The following is a 17,076-nucleotide window of genomic DNA, read 5'->3' on the forward strand; positions in this document are numbered from 1 at the left end:
TCCATTTCATACATTTCATACTAAATGAATTGTTGAATCTTGACATACATATTAAGAAAAAAACATTAAAGACATAAATTTAACACAACTTTCCATTTTTATTCAAAAAAAAATAATAATGAAAAGTTGACCTTGTAATACCTTTTCAAAAATTAATTGATTGTCAAATCATAAGGGTAAATTTAAAAAAAAATTTAATGATTCACTTATTCTGAAACACCAATAAATACCCCAACAATTCACTTATTCCGAAACGAATAGAGTACATAACAGCTCAAAGTTAGTGAACCACTGGATGTGGAGCCCTCAGAATTTGTCCAAATTTTGGGTGGGGAATGTACTAACGGAAATGCTAAAAGCAAATCAACTAGTACATACAAATTACCATGTCAACCGAGGTCACCTAAGCTACCCTGATTTATCCAAGGGCAGAGTGAGCTTCTGAGATAGTTTGGCAAAATCTAAATACAAACAGGTGCGTTAACAACATAAGGCCTAAATGGTGCCTTGAATAGGTTTCTTTACTAATTTTGTGAATCTACATCTGATGATCAGAAACATGTTAAAACAGACAAATAAAAAGTTAAGACAGAGACCACCATCTCCTGCTTCGGTTATTAACCTGCTGAGAGAGCAAAGATTGATTGGTACGTCGCCCTTGTGAACAGAAAATAGGGAGACTAAGGCTCCTATCCATCAATGGGTTTCCTAACCACAACATCAGAACAACTCCAACAACACCAACAACAGGAGCAGCAGCTCCAAGAAACCACCTTCCTCGTGCACCTGCACTACCAGATTGTTCATTGACAGCCTCATTATGGATCACTTCCCCTGATTCCGTCATACTGTAACCAAATTCATCATTTTCACCATCACTGCTATCCAAAGATGCATCTTCATTTATTTCATGCTGTGGGATTCCATGAATCACCAAATTACTACTGGCCCTCTGCTTTCTGTACTCATAATCCAGATCATCAGTTGGAAGTTCATAGCGGCACAGTGGGCACGAGTTTCTTGACACTAGCCAAGGCAAAATACAGGAGGGGTGATACAAGTGAGAACAAGGAAGTCGGTTTACTACGGTGCCAACAAAAAGAGAATCCTTGCAGATTGCACAAGACAAATTGTCAAGCTGTTCGTGGTCTTCTTTAACAACCAAACATGGCAGATCATTTAAAACAGATACAGCTGCAGGTGGTGCTCCTCTTCTTAAACCATCTGTTTCAGCGAAATGCTCCAGTAACTCCTCGAAAGTTCTAGTATCAAGATAGTCACTGGCATCAGTCTGTAGTTCCAACTCCTGTGAGTTCGCTGACATGTCAATAACAAGTCTTTGACCGCCATCAGGAATTCTGAAACGAACTGTACCGTGAAATTCGGGAGAATGAAACTGTCTGTACCAATTTCCAGCGTGACTGCTCTGATTTAGGTGTAATGACCTTTGAAGCTGAGCTCTAGAACCCACAGAATGTACTGCATCAGTATCAACCTCCTCCCATTCATTATCATCTTCATCTTCTTCCTCATTATCAGGGTTCCAGTGATACATACCAGCATGCATTGGATCAATATCAATATCGGATTCGAAGTCACTTCCTTCATCTGAGTGAAAAGAGTGATCATTATCAAGGTAACTATTACCATCAACAGAAGCATCAGAGTTCCCTCCATAAGCACTATAAGAAATGGACTCAATTTCACTATTAAAGTTCCTATATCCACTGTAGGTGACATTTGATTCAGTCTCCCCAAAGAGAGAATCAACACCATCACTTTCAGTGTCAGAATGAACCCTCCTCCACCTCCTAGATCCACTTGGAGTGATCCGGGTACTGGTGCGCTGCACTGACCTTAACCCAACGTCTCCTTCTATTGATTGATTATCATGCTCTAGACCATTGGCTGGGCTTTGCCTTGCCAGATTAATCATTTGCGAGAAATGATGAGAAAAGAGAGTCTCAATTGACTCAGAATTGCTGTACAACCTTCTGCTCGACACAGGTGTCCCTCTTTGATAATCTCGCATGGGTGTCCCAAGATCCTCCAGGAGTAAGAATTTACAATCACCACATATATTTATTGCTTCTAACTCACCAGCCTCATTATCTGATATCAACAATCTATGACATAAAGCACATGAAGGAGCAAGTCCAGTTTGGCCAACAGCCAAAATGTTACTCATGTGGCCAAGCAGAGAAGAATCAGACAATTCTGATGAAACAGAATCTGAATTTGCATCCATCTGCATACAAACAGGGAGTGCAAGATGAAATCAAAGAAACAGATGAATATTCAGCAACTGAAACAAGCAAAAAAGTAATGTTCAGATAAAGGGAAAAACAGAAATAGCAAGTGGGAAGAGAAGTCACATTCAGATGAGTTAGACTTGATGAAGTATCTTGTGCTGATTGAGAAATAGATGCAAAAATAAATACAAAACTTGTACATGGTTCATCAACAATGAGGAACTTGGCTGGCTAACTTACCACCTCTACTCTTTACCGAGAAAAAAACGACATTGTTGTTCTACAGACTACGGAGAAGAAGAAGAAAAAATACTTTTGAGGATAAAAAAATATTCTGCTCAGTTTACTCATCAACATCTTAGAAAATAAATAGACAAAAGACTCTTATTCTATTTTCAACTAGGATACTAATAAAATCCTATTCTATCTCAACTAAATAACTGAATTTCAGAAATAAAATTACTAAACTAAAAAGAAAAAATAACAGCAAATAACTCAATACTTCAACACTCCTCCTTGAGATGTTTGTTGGTAACTCCAAGTTGTTCACGAAGAGTTTCAAAACTGAATTTGGGAAGAGCTTTGGTAAATACATCAGCGAGTTGATCCTCCGAGCAACAATGGACAAGCTTGATTTCCTTATTATTCTCAGCTTCTCTAATGGCATGAAACTTGACAAGAATATGCTTTGTTTTACTATGCTGGATTGGGTTTTCTGCAATTGCCATTGCTGAAGTGTTATCACACATGATCTTAGTTGCAGCTTGCAATTTCATTCCAAGATCCTTCAGAATTTTCCACAACCAAATAGCTTGATTTGTTGGAGATGTTGCTACATACTCTGCCTCTGTAGTGGATTGCGCTACTATTTCTTGCTTCTTTGAATTCCAAGAAAACACACCAGAACCCAAGGAAAAAGCATAGCCAGTAGTGCTCTTCATATCGTCAATATGTCCAGCCCAATCACTATCAACTAGGACTAGCAACGGACCGGAACTGGTACCACCGGACCGGTTTGACCGAATACGGAACCGGTACCGGAGCTTCCTTACCGTTTTACGTCGCCGGAACCGGTGTTACCGGAATCGGAATACCGGAATTTTCCTCTTGTTCGGACCGGTCCGCTGGCTACCGGTGTGGAACCGGATCGGACCGAAGCAACACCGGAACATTACCGGAACATAACGTACTGCTACAGTGTTTGTTTTAAATTTTAAATTTTAAATTTTAATTTAATTTAAATTTTAAAAGGGATAGTTTCAAGTACTTAGGGGCCATGATTCAGGGGAATGGTGAGATTGACGAGGATGTCTCTCACCAGATCGGGGTGGGATGGATGAAGTGGAAGCTCGCCTCGAGGGTGTTGTGTGATAAGAAGGTGCCGCCCAAGCTTAAAGGTAAATTTTATAGGGTGGCAGACAGACAGTCCGACCATGTTGTATGGAGCGGAGTGTTGGCCTGTCAAGAACTCTCACATTCAAAAACTAAAGGTGATGGAAATGCGGATGTGTGGGCTTACTAGGGGCATAGGGTTCGGAATGAGACTATTCGAGATAAGGTTGGTGTGGCTTCGGTAGAGGACAAGATGCCGGAGGTCCGTTTGAGATGGTTCAGACATGTGATGAGGAGGAGCACGGATGCTTCGGTTCATAGGTGTGAGAGGCTTGCTTTGGATGGTTTCAGGAGGGGCAGGGGTAGGCTGAAGAAATATTGGAGAGAGGTGATTAGGCGGGACATGGAGCAGTTACAGCTTACTGAGGACATGACCCTAGATAAGAAGATCTGGAGGGCGCGTATTAGGATAGAAGGCTAGTGACTTTTTCGGTAGGTAGGATAGGGATGTACTTGGCCGGTGCAGTATTCTTGTTATGCTGCATTACGATTGCTTACTATTCTTTGTTTACTACTTCTTATAGGTGGCGTATTTATGTCATGTCATATTGCTCCATGCTTTGTGTACGTTTTTTATGACTTATCTTATCTTGAGCCAGGGGTCTATCGGAAACAACCTTGCTACTTCTCCGGAGTTAATGGTATGGACTGCGTACATCTTACCCTCCCCAGACCTCACTGTATGGGAATACATTGGGTTTGTTGTTGTTGTTGATATTACTTAATGGCATTAATATATAAGTTTAACTTAATGGCATTAATATATAAGTTGTCTATATATATTAACTTATATAATTTATATAATTTATTGACTCTTTTTTAATAAGTTTAAGTTTTAATATATCTTAAAAAATTTAAAATTTTAACTTAAAAAAATATATGTTAAGTTTAAGTTAATATAATATTTTTAATAAGTTTAAGAAGTTAAAAATTTTCCTAACTTTATAAAGTTTTGTATTAATTTTTTTTTCCATAATTGCAACAAACAAAAGACAAATTTTAAAATAAAATTAGGCAAATAGCCGTTATATTTATTCAAATTTCATACGTTGTACATTTATTACAAAGATATTAAATGAAAATCTAATCTACGTAGCCACCTTCTAGGAAGGGTTCTGTTTGAATCAGAACTCTATTGTAAAATCTTATTAATATCTAAATTGTCTATAATATTTTTGGCGTAACTTTTCTACTTCTTCGGCGGATAAATCTTTCGGAATTGGTCTTTTTCATTGTTCTTCCATTGCTTCCATTCCGTCATCACTGTTTTCCTCAAAAATTTCATCTATTTCGTCTTCAATAAAGAGCGGTAATTTGAGGAGCTCAAAATTTCTTCGTTCGGCATTGATCCAATCTCTAAATAATACCGAAATCTCCAAACTATCCCTTGCTAACGAATATCGATGATCTCCTATTATAAATCTTCCTCTGTTGAAAGCTTGCTCCGAAGCAACTGAAGAAGCTTGACAGGCCAACACTCCGCTCCATACAAGTTGGCCTGTCAAGAACTCTCACATTCCATTTGGAAATTGCCTAATACGAGTCTTCCACCATGATAAAAGTTGTTTTCCATTTTCATCTCTAATACTTTCCCGATCCTGCGAAAGATACGACAACATTGAAGACCAAGTTCCTCGCCCATCTCGTCATCTAAATCATCATATCTACGTCTAGAAGTAGTAGGTTCGATCGGCCCAATATTTTGTTCCATAACTTGATGCAAGTTATATAAACTCTTAGCGGTAGGTACTATGCTAGCACAACAAGTTTCAACTGATGGCTTTTCATGAGGTCCAATTTCTAAATTGTTGTATAATTTTCTAACCAACATCATTGTACCATGTTCTTTATAAAATGGATTGAATAAATTAGTTGTCAAAAAATTTGTGGAATAGGAAAATAATATTTTTTAAACTTTTCAAACATAGATTTAATTGCCTCTTTGTAAGGGCATAATTTTTTATTTTCAGCAAGTACTTTAGAAATAGCAGTAATAGTTACTAAAACAGAAGAAATAGTTGGAGTATATAGAGCAGATACTGTTTCCGTAGCTTGATGAAAAGTTTTCAAAAATTTACAAAGTTCTTGTAGTTCAGTCCAATCATCTTCATCTAACATTAAATTAACATCCTCATTATAAGCATTATAAACTAATTGTATAGGTTTACGATATATAAAAGCAACTTCAAGAATTTGAAACAAAGAATTCCATCGAGTAGGAATTTCTTTTGAAACTTTTCTATATGGAAGTTCACATTGATTACATTTATATCTAAAATCATCCATTATAGCCTTTCTTTTATTTTTAAAAATATAACTACAAGCAATTCAAACTTTAAGACAACCATTTCCAAACAAATGAACACCTTAATGTACTATCAAATTTAAAATATGCGCAGCACATCTAACATGAAAATGATCTTCATCCATAGGACAAAATCTAGTTTTTAACTCTTCAATAACTTTCAAATTATTAGAAGCATTATCTAATGTGCATGTAATAAGTTTACTAATAAATCTAAAATATTTCATGTTCTCCGCTATTGTACTAGCTATATACACGCCGGTTTTAGACTCATCAACATATTTATAAGCAATAATTCTTTTTTACATGTTCCAATCGTGATCAATCCAATGAGCCGTGAGAGTAAAATAATCATTACCGATAACACTACGACCTATATCAGAAGTAACAGATATTCTACCATCAAATTTATCAAATAAGCAACGAAGAAAATGGCAATGTTCAGCTTGAAATTTAAAAATATCATTTTTAATAGTATTTCGTGAAAAATCTTTAAAAGAGGGATTATATACTCGTTGAATATAATGAATAAAATCGGAATGCGAAGAAAAACTAAAAGACAAACCCATAACAGCAACCATTTTTGCTAGTTCTTCTCTATGTACATCTTCACTATATGTCGATGATGAACTTGCTTCAGTCGGATTAAACATGTCTAAATGCGTTTGAACCATATTACCTCCTACAGATTCATGCACAAATTGTGTACTATCTTTTTTTGCCTTAGCCTCATTTTTTAGACGAACAAATTCTTTCACATCTCGTCAGATGCAAAGTTAGCAATCATGTCCCGCCATTTTTTCCCCCGGTCAAATGTTTAAAAACTTGCTTGCATTTATTGCAAGTAGCAGTACTTTTTACCCTATCATGCTCCATAAATTTCCAAACTAAAGACCTTTTAGTACGTTCGGTACCTTTGGCCCTAGTAAATTTCAGTAAAGGGGGAAGTTCTTCACCGTGTTCCGGTAATTCCGTAACCGGACTAGTAGGGGTAGGGGTATCACCTAACTCTTGTTCTTCTATATCATCTTCCTCCGGTAAGTATTCCTCAAAATTATTATAACGCCTACTTAGGGTCTCATTATCTAATTCCATATCGATACCAACATCAAAAACATTAGGTTATGATAAAGAAGTTCCATTAAATCTAGGCGGTAATGAACTAGTAGTAGTACTAGCCTTACTTTTTTTATTTCTACGAAAAACCTTACCAAAGATTGATTTTTTACCACTACTATTTTTTTTGAAATCCATAATTTAAATTAAAATATTAAAACAAGCAATACAAATATTATAAATTTAAAAATTAATGTAAGTAAACAAATGTAGATACTAAAAAGTAAAAATATAGATATTAACGTAAATAAAAAAGATTAAAGTTGGAACGAATATACCGAACATCTGTGTAAAAGCAGACGTATACCAAATGTCGAAATTAAAAGATGATAATTGAAGCTTGTAATATCTTCAACAAATCTTCAACTCTAACTAATATAATAATTGGATCTTCAAATCCAACTAATATACTAATTATAAATATTTAGAGAGAATGTGAGAATATTAAGAGAGAGTATGAGAATTGATAATATTTGTGTGAAAAAAGAATTGAAATGAAGGATATTTATAGTGAAAATCTTAAGGGGTGGTGTGGGGTAATTGGGAGGGGGGTTGTTTAAACGGCTACAAAGCAATGGCCAGAAGAGCCGCTGCCAGTGCCGTGCCAGATACCTCCCCATTTAAAAAAAAAAAAAAAAAAAAAGGCAGAAATTTAAGCGTTTGACGGACCGAAACCAGTTAACCGAAACCGATCAACCGGAACTACCGGATTTTTTCGAAGGTTCGCACCGGTAACGTTATCCGGACCATTGGGTACCGGTATACCAGCACTAATCGGTACCGTGGCGTTACCGGTAACAGAAACTTCCAATCAAACTTCTACATAATGAAGCATCACACTTCTCTGCTCCGTCTTCTTTTGAGAATTTTGTATTCAAAACCAATGGTGTAGGAACAGGTTCACAATTTTGCATTCTAAACTTTTCCAGAATCTCCAAAGCGTACTTGTGTTGATTGAGAAAAATTCCAGATTTTGATTGGCATACTTCCAGCCCCAAAAAACACTTCATCTCTCCAAATTTGAGATTACAAACTGTTTCTCCATTTTCACTTTCAACTTCTGCAGCTCTTCCTCATCACTATCTGTAACAAGCAAATCGTCAACATATAGAGAAACAATTAATGAGCCATCATTAGGGAGTGTCTTCAAATTAAGTGTAGCATCATTGTCACTTTTTTGGAAACCTTGGTTACAATTGCTATACCAAGCCCTTGGAGCCGGTTTCAACCCATATAAAGCTTTTTGAAGCTTATACACCTTACTTTTACTTCCTTGAACCATTAAATCTTCGGGTTGATCCACATAAATTTCCCCTTCTAAAAAGCCATTCAAGAAAGCAGATTTGACATCTAAATGCTAGATTTTCCACTTCATTTGTGCTGCTAATGCAATCAAAATTCTAATGGTGTCCATCCTTGCAACAGGTGCAAAAGTATTCGAGTAATCAACTCCAAGCTGTTGAGAATAACCTTTAACGACCATCCTTGCTTTGTGCCTGTATATAGATCTATCCGCATTTAGTTTCACTCTATACACAACTCCAATAACTTGTTTATTTTCAGGTTTGTCAACAAGTTTCCATGTCTCGTTCTTCTCAATCATGGCAATTTTCTCCTCCATTGCTTGCTTCCATTCTTCAACCTTCCAGGCAGCTTGAAAGTTTGAAGGTTCCATGACAACAAGATTACATCTTTCATAAATTTCAGCCAATGGTCTGGTGCCTCTAACAACAAAATGTTCATCTTCCTCTGTTTCCAAGTCTTCACTTGAATCTTGAAAAGTAGGTTCAACAACCATCTTTCTGACTTGAGAGATATTCCAATCCCAATAAGCATCTTCATCCACCTTCACATCTCGACTTATAAAAACGCTGCCAGATTTAATATTGTAGATTCTATAGGCCTTCGAGACAAAGCTATAACCAACCAAAATTCCTTTTTCAGCTTTTTCATCAAGCTTACTTCGTTTCACAGCTGGTAAATGAGTATAACAGAAAGAACCAAACACCTTTAGATGCCTAATTGATGGTTTTATGTCATTCCAAGCTTCAACTGGTGTCATTCCATCCATAGCCCTTGTTGGCAGTCTATTTTGTAGATAAATTAATGTGTTTACGCCTCCGCCCAAAAAGACTTCGACAACTTTTTCTCAAAAATCATGCACCTAGCCATCTCAAGAACAAATCGATTTTTTCTTTCAGAAACTCCATTTTGCTGGGGTAAGTGACTGTAAGTTGATGCTCAATTCCCATATCATCACAAAACAAATGAAATTCACTTGAATTATACTCCTTCCCATTGTCTGTTCGAAGAGTTTTCAACAAGCATCCACTTTGAGTTTCACAAATAGCTTTAAACTTCTTAAAAACAACAAACACTTCAAGCTTTTGCTTAAGAAAATATACCCAAGTCATTTGAGTAAAATCGTCTATAAAAGAATAAAATACTTCCTACCACTGATCGAAGGAGTTTTCACCGGTCCACAAATATCAAAATGAACAAGTTGTAACTTCTCACTTGCTCTCCATGTTGCTGACTTTTGAAAAGGTAATTTATGTTGCTTTCCTAGTTGACAACTTTCACACACAGAACATAACTTAATTTCAGGCAAGTCCTTCACTAAATCATGCTTTTGAGCATATTGAATGGTTTTCAAGTTATAATGGTCAAGTCTTTTGTGACATAATTTTGAATCCTGCTCACATCTACTACTTCGACAAACTTTATCAGAATTTGAGGTCCAATTCAAAAAAAACTTCTTTTTATCATTTCAACCGTAATCACTTCTTGGCCGCTAGATTCGAAAACAACACATTTTTTGTCTTTGAACTGTAACATATAATCTTGTTCTAGCATTTGACCAACACTCGATAGATTTTGGTCAAGATCAGGTACCAACAAAACATCTAAAATAAATTTAGTACCTTTGGGAGCTTCAATTGCCACAGTTCCTTTACCAATAATCTCCAACTTGATTTTATCGGCCAACTTGACACTACCTTTGGCAGATTCCAACTTCGTAAAATATTCTTGTTTGCTGGTCATGTGTTGAGTGCAACCACTGTCCAGAAATCATGTGTTTTCATCATCCAATCTTGTTGTTGCCATCGTCGTAAACACAAACTCCTATTGTTCTTCAACTTCCAAAACTTTGGATTTTTGAGTTTGTTGGTTGTTCTCCTTCTTCACTCTGCAAAACCTTTCAATATGACCAAGTTTATTGCAATATCTACACCGAAGAGGTGGTTTCTTCCCCTTAAACCAACAATCATCCACTTTATGATTGTTTTTTCTACAATACTTACATGGAGAAATGTTTTCTTTTTTCTCGAATCCATTGCGAGAATCGCCTTGATTTTTCTACTAGAATTAGTAGAAGTTTCTGGGATTTTACCTTCCTTTTGCATCTGTATCTTCCCTTTGAACTTGACTTGAAGAGCAGTTTCAATAATTTCTTCTAGCCTTAAGGATCTTTGCTCTTGAGCTTGAAGAGCATGTACAAGTTCTGAAGGTGACAGTTTTGTGAGATCCTTCGAATCTTCGAGTGAGAAGATCTTTGCTTTAAATCTCTCCGGTAAACTCATAAGAACCTTTTCCATAATTCTTGAATCTATAAGCTCTTCTCTCATAAGTCTGATTTGGTTTACAACTTCATCAACTTGTTGGAGAATTCTTCAATAGTTTTTGGATCCTTAATTATGAGAATTTCAAACTCTCTTCTCAGATTCATCACTTTTATTTGCCTGATATTGTCACTTCCGTGAAATTTTTCTATCAACTTGTCCCAAGCCTTCTTTGCAGTCTCACTCGCCATAACTCTTACGAAAATTACTTACAAAAGTGTTGTTTGAATGCAAAAGAGAGCTTTAAAGTTTTTTGAAACCTCTTCTCTGTGATTCTTAATTTGCGCCATAGTTGGATTATTTGGCAAAGGATTTGCCTCTCCTCCAACCTCTACCACTTCCCAAGGATCATATGCTCGCAAATAGGTTCTTATCTTGACAGTCCAAATTGGATAATTCTCACCAGAAAAAATTGGGGGTGAAGGAATTGAGAAAATGCTGGAAGCCATAACAATGTTGACTTTTACGCAGGGTTTTTTTGGGGGTCTTCTCTAACTCACAAGCCCTTAGAATCAAATAGCTCTTGACACCAAGTGTGGTTCTTTTAGCTTTGAAATTAGAGAAATAACAAAGAAAGAGGTGGAGAGAAAAGATACTACAATTGTATTGTCAAAGAAATTATTTTATTAATAACTCAAAACATATATTTTTAGCTAAATTCCTGACTACACTTCAATTTAAATTGGGATAACTTATTCCTAAGTCACATAGGACTAATAATTTAAAACTACTAAAATTATCAACTCTTACTTTATTTCTGAGACATATCTTCAACAGACATTTATCTCCCATCATTGCTCAAATATAGAAGATAATATAGATGTATTTGCATGCTCGTGGATGATGTATGCATGTTTGACGGCTACTCCTTAGATTAACTCCAGAATGAACTTAAGACAAGATTTTACAACTAAAGAACAACAACCGACAAGCGTTTGAATTGAAACGGCCGGAGATGCATCATCCACGTTAGTTTAGTGGATCATAATCTATTACCCAATCTGAGTGTTTTAGGAAGTTGAAAGTTGAGGGTGGAGGCTAACATCTCTTGCCACCTATGTTTCCCGGACTCTTCAATAATGTTGATGGATGTGTGTCAGATCTATCAAAAGTATTGTATTCTCACAGAGTCCGAGCAACATAGGTTGCCACCAAAATGATGTATAGGTTTTTCTTTCCGGTAGCTGAATAGATGCTAAATTTGATAACCTTTTCATTGTGATTCAGTGTTTTTCACTCAGTTTGACTAGTTTTGAAATGGGCTAGCTTTCTTCTAAAGCAGACATCCTTCTAACAGCCTCTCTACCTCTTCGGAGGTAGCGGTATGGACTGCATACATCTTACCCTCCCCAGATCCCACGTTGTGGGAATACACTAGGTTTGTTGTTGTTATTGTAGACATCCTTCTAACTCTAAATGATTTTTCATTCTTGAAATACCCTTCGATCTTTGCAATACAAAGGGCATTTGTTTAATTAAATATAGTGTTACTTTATGGAAACACAATCAAGGTCTTTCTGAGCCGCTCTTCTTCTATGCTGCCCTATATAATAATAATTGCCAATTCACTTAAACTTCCAAGTTCTGCTAGCATATGACCATGTAATAACATTGTACAAGATTATTAAATACAACCCTTATTTACCACATCCATCATTGGAAGGGAAGCCGTTCAAGCATGCAAATCTTCTTTAACAAGCACATGGATTGTTTGTTTATAGATAACCATTCACCAAAGGAACGTTAATCGCAAACAAGAATTTTCTTTCAAAATAGGGGGAAGAAGGCCAGCCTAAAAGAAGAATCAGACAGACATTCTTCTGGATAGCTGCTTCACAGATTAAGGATCACCAGAATTAACCTCTCAGTTGGTGCTCATTCCAGTTCCGTTATTTCTCACAATATTTACCATGCAAGTTCCAATACAATAGTATAGTAAAATCTCACTGATGATGGACAACAAAAGACAGCAAGAGGGGAATCTTAGTAGCTCAGGTGGCTGACTACCTGAACTTTCACTTTCACTTTGTTGGTCAGTATTCGATTCCCAACCTTGTAATCCCCCTCCCCTTCCCCCTTTCCCCCCTTTCCCCTACCCCAATTACAAAAAAGACAAAAGACAGCAATAGAACAATTAAGCTGTTTATAATTCCGAATTACATTAAGCATCAATTCAACAATTAATGAAGCAGAAAGAAATGATTAGAGTGTAGATCTACAGAAAGCACAATTTGACATAGGAAATTACAGACCAGAAAGATTACAGATGTTGGCTACCGATCGTCAAAGCTGTCAATAGAGGCAGCACAGTGATCTCCTAAATCACGCATGAGGAAAAAAAAGGCGGCGGGGAGGGAGGGGGGGAGGGATTGGGTCAATTCCTGCTGTAATGAGAGAAGAGATTAGGGGGAGTAACTTTGAGAATTAATTGAGTTGGCAGAAGGAAAGATTAGGGTTGCTCAGAAGAAAAGTAGAGATGGGAAAACGAAGAGGTATGAGATATGGGAAAAACTGAGGGTCGTACTCGTAAGTGAAGAAAATGGGGAGCTTCGAAAGTCATTGAGCATTTTGCCCACCCACCAAACACTAAAACAACATTTTCCTTTGTTGGACATAAGGCTAGCAATATTTTGATTTAAATTGAAAAAATTAAAAAATTAAATCAAAATTTAATTTTAAAAATTTGGTTAAATGATTTGGTTTTCGAATTTAAAAAAAAAAAATTGGATAAATCAAAAAATCAAAATTATATAAATAATATATTATAATTTATAATCATTTAGTAACCCAGATCCCACGCTGTGGGTACACTGTATTTGTTATTGATAATCATTTAGCAACCCTAAATCCTAATATACTGCTTTGCTTTAGACCATAAAATTCACGTGAAGGCTATAGTGGCGCTTAGTCATCCTCAGTTCGTCAGTTCATTTGAAATTTCAACATCACCAAAGGCAGTCGACAGTCGTTTGCTCAGTTCGTCACTGTCATCGGCAGTCTCTGTCAAGTGCAGCCACTGTCGTCGTTCCAACGGCGATGACTCAACGAGGTCAATATTTATGGTTACTTCATGCGCGTTGAATTAATTATATTTGGGAATGAAAATAGATTTGAAAAAAAGATTATTTTTCTAGAAAAATTACCAATTTTAAATGTTCACTACTTTAATCTTTAAAACCGAAATAAAAATTTGAAATAACTAAACCGAATTTGTACAAACCGAAATAATTTGGTTTGGTTATGGTTGTCATTTTCGTCAATTCGAAAACCAAAAAACCGAATCGATATTCAATAATCAAACAAAATAAATCAAATGTCCACCTCTAGTTGGACAATACTTTTTGATTTTCGGAGAGAAAAAGATAAACAAGCTTTTGTCCTTTGTGGGTCCGACAACCCAATCCACATCACCAATTTTTCTTTTTTGTATGAGCTACGTGGATGTCATAAAACTACAAATATTTTGTGGAGTAGTAATTTTATTTTGTGTGAGATTCAAAATTATTAGGTGGCTGACAAATTTGAGTCCCACTGTCATAAAAGTGGGTTAAAGTCTCTGGAGAAAATTGAAGGAAAGGTGTCTTTTAAATCTTGAATAAAGAATTGATAACATTGACCAACTTAAAGGGTTAAACATCATTTGGAAACTTGATTAAGTTAATTGTGGACTTGATTAATATTTTCAAAACTTTCTAGTCATTTCAAAAAATACAAATCAACCCAATCCACGCCCCTCTTCAATCCAAATCAACCAGTCTCTCTCCCATTTCTCTCAACAGCTTCTCTCAACTCTCTTCCAACCAACAGTTCTGCAAATTTCTACTTTCAATCCTCAACGACTTCAACCTCCCACAATCAATAGTTGGGCTTTAAGTTCCTTTTCGACTTCAACCTTCAATCGACGTGACAGCCTTGCTCTCCGGCCACAACAGCTTTGAATTCTTCAACCTTCAATCGACGTGACAACCTTGCTCTTCAGCCATAATAGCTTCGAATTCTTCATCGTTCTTTTTCTTCTTTCACAGGTAAAAAATTATGGCCTTTTTAGTTTTGAAGAAAACGAGAAACTTGAGTCAACTTCTCTTATAGTATTGGTTAATAATTTTAATATTTGTTGCTTTAATTTGAAATGTGGTCTAAATAAAACCTTAATTTCTGGTATTTCTTTTCTTTTCGAAGTCAATTATGATTTTTTGTTGTTTGTTCTATTTTTTTGAAGTTTGATTTTTATTGTTTGTGTTTAGACAAACAAAACAACGATTTGGGTTGATTTGTTTTGTTCTTGTTCTTGGTAAAAATGGTGATATTACTGTTTTTCTGTTCAATAAATCGTGCTACTATTTTTTGTTTTCTCCAACAGATTATCCATCTGGTGCAACATATTAACCATCTGATACAACAGATTTATCATATAATGCAACAGATTAACCATCTGATGCAATAGAGAAACCATCAAATTAAAATTCGGATGCAATAGAGGAACCATTGGATAAAAAATTTGATACAACAAATTTAACATATGATGCAACAATTTAACTATCTAATGTAACAGATTAACCATCTATTGCAACAGATTAACCATCGGATAAAAAATTTGATTCAACAGATTAACCATCTGATGCAACGGAGGAACCATCGGATTAAAGATCTAAAGCAACAGATGAAGCTCCTGTTGGATAAAATTTTATCAACTCTTCCAACAGAACATGTCTAATACTTGATTTTTCTGACTGATCATTCATCTACAGAAATCTAAATAATATTGACCGTTGAGAACTGTTCCAACAGATCACTCATGTATTGCAACAGATATGTGACCTGTTGCACAGATCATTCATCTTTCTCAACAGATGAGTGATATGTTTTGTATTGTCATAACAAATTACTCAGTCGTTGTTGTAGGTTAGTTAACTATTCTGACAAATCACTGTATGATCTATTGCACAGACCATTTATCTTTCTCAATAGATGAGTGATATGTTTTATATTATCATAACAGATTACTCAACCATTGCTACAGGTTATTTAACTATTCCAATTCATTACTCATATGTTGTAACAGATGATATTGTAATAGATATGTGATTTGTTGCATAGATCATTTATTCTTTTAACAGATGAATGATATGTTTTGTATTATTGCAACAGACTACTCATCCGTTGCAACAGGTTATTTAACTGTTCCAACAGATCACTTATATATTACAACAATGTGTGATCTGTTGCATAGACCATTCATCTATCGTAAAAGATGAGTGATATGTTTTGTATTGTTGCAATAAATTACTCATCCATTGCAACAGGTTGGTTATATACTACAATAGATATACTACCTGGTGCAACGGATCAGTGATCTGTTGGAATTGTTATTTTACTATTTTTCTTATTTGATTTACTATTATTCTTTTTTTAATGATGCATCAATCAACTATAATATATTTTTGTATGTTTTTGTTAATTCTAGATAATATGGCTCCCAAAAGAACAGAAATCGAATCAAGTCCAAGTAAAGGAACAAGTGAAACAGCTATGCTATATCCATCACTTTATGAGCTTATTTTACAAGTGTTATCTCAATTAGGAGTAGAATATGATGAACACAGGGGGAGAAATATTTCAAAAGAGATGATCAAATGTTAATAGCCCTTTCATCGAAGAGTTGGTTAAAACCTTCAGCATTGATTGTTATCTTGGAGAATATAGTACGATGGTGCCATAGATTTAATGGGTGATTTTATAGTTAAGTCAGCCATGGGAAAATCTTCGACGCCTTTAGAAAAATACTTTAAGAACAAAAATTAGATGCTTATTTCAGGGACAGCTGTTTTGAGAAATATCTTGATTAACCGGAGGACAACAATGCTCATTTTCAAATAAAATAGTATATGAATTTCTCAAGCATATGTTTATTTATGAAAACAAAGATAAGATGGATGAGGTGTGGATAAATTACTATAGCATGCCTAGTTGTTTTGGTTGGAAGGAGTTTGCCATAGTTACTGGACTAAAATGTTATCCTCCTTCTTAAGCTATACCTATTCTAACCCAAAAAAGCACCCCGCACACCCAAAAAAGGCAAAGGCAAGTCGTGTGATCGTGATGACCTGGTGTCCATTGTTGGTGCAAGCTTCAAAAACAAAAATTTAATAGAAGCATTGAAAGGTAAAGGACTTTTAAAGAAGCACAACCAGTCATTGTGCTTGGTTTGGTTTGTACATAATATTCTTTAAGCGAGAGACGTTAACAACAACATAAGCGTTGGTTTAATAAATCTCTCTGAGGATCTTGAGGCATTTAACAACTATTCTTAGGGTTATGAAAGCTTCAAAATGACTGTCAAATATTTGTTGACTCCATTAGCGCCAAAAACAGTCAACTTATATGGTTT

The 17,076-nt window shown here is 35.6% G+C and overlaps 1 protein-coding gene across 2 annotated transcripts; it reads right to left on the minus strand.

The window, feature by feature from the left end:
* Positions 1–227: 227 nt before the first annotated feature.
* On the minus strand, positions 228–13,307 carry LOC107842450 (E3 ubiquitin-protein ligase Praja-2). 2 transcript variants are annotated; one of them, XM_047396975.1, is made up of 2 exons: positions 12,941–13,307; positions 228–2,248 (listed from the first exon to the last, which is right to left on the minus strand). In XM_047396975.1, the coding sequence occupies exon 2, from the start codon at positions 2,246–2,248 to the stop codon at positions 584–586; it is 1,665 nt and encodes a 554-aa protein (XP_047252931.1). In that variant the 5' UTR covers positions 12,941–13,307; the 3' UTR covers positions 228–583. The 2 variants fall into 2 exon arrangements, with proteins under 2 accessions (XP_047252931.1, XP_016541784.2); XM_016686298.2 differs by having other exon boundaries at positions 12,696–13,279.
* Positions 13,308–17,076: the final 3,769 nt, after the last annotated feature.

Source organism: Capsicum annuum, chromosome 9 (genome assembly GCF_002878395.1).
Source record: "Capsicum annuum cultivar UCD-10X-F1 chromosome 9, UCD10Xv1.1, whole genome shotgun sequence".
Lineage (NCBI taxonomy): Eukaryota > Viridiplantae > Streptophyta > Magnoliopsida > Solanales > Solanaceae > Capsicum > Capsicum annuum.

Bases quoted from the DNA above. Each gene is read 5' to 3' on its own strand.
- LOC107842450 (XM_016686298.2), bottom strand. From the start codon at position 12,857: ATGCTTAATGTAATTCGGAATTATAAACAGCTTAATTGTTCTATTGCT. The intron at 2,249-12,695 runs GTAGTCAGCCAC...GTTTGTATGCAG, and splicing joins AAGTGAAAGTGAAAGTTCAG to ATGGATGCAAATTCAGATTC.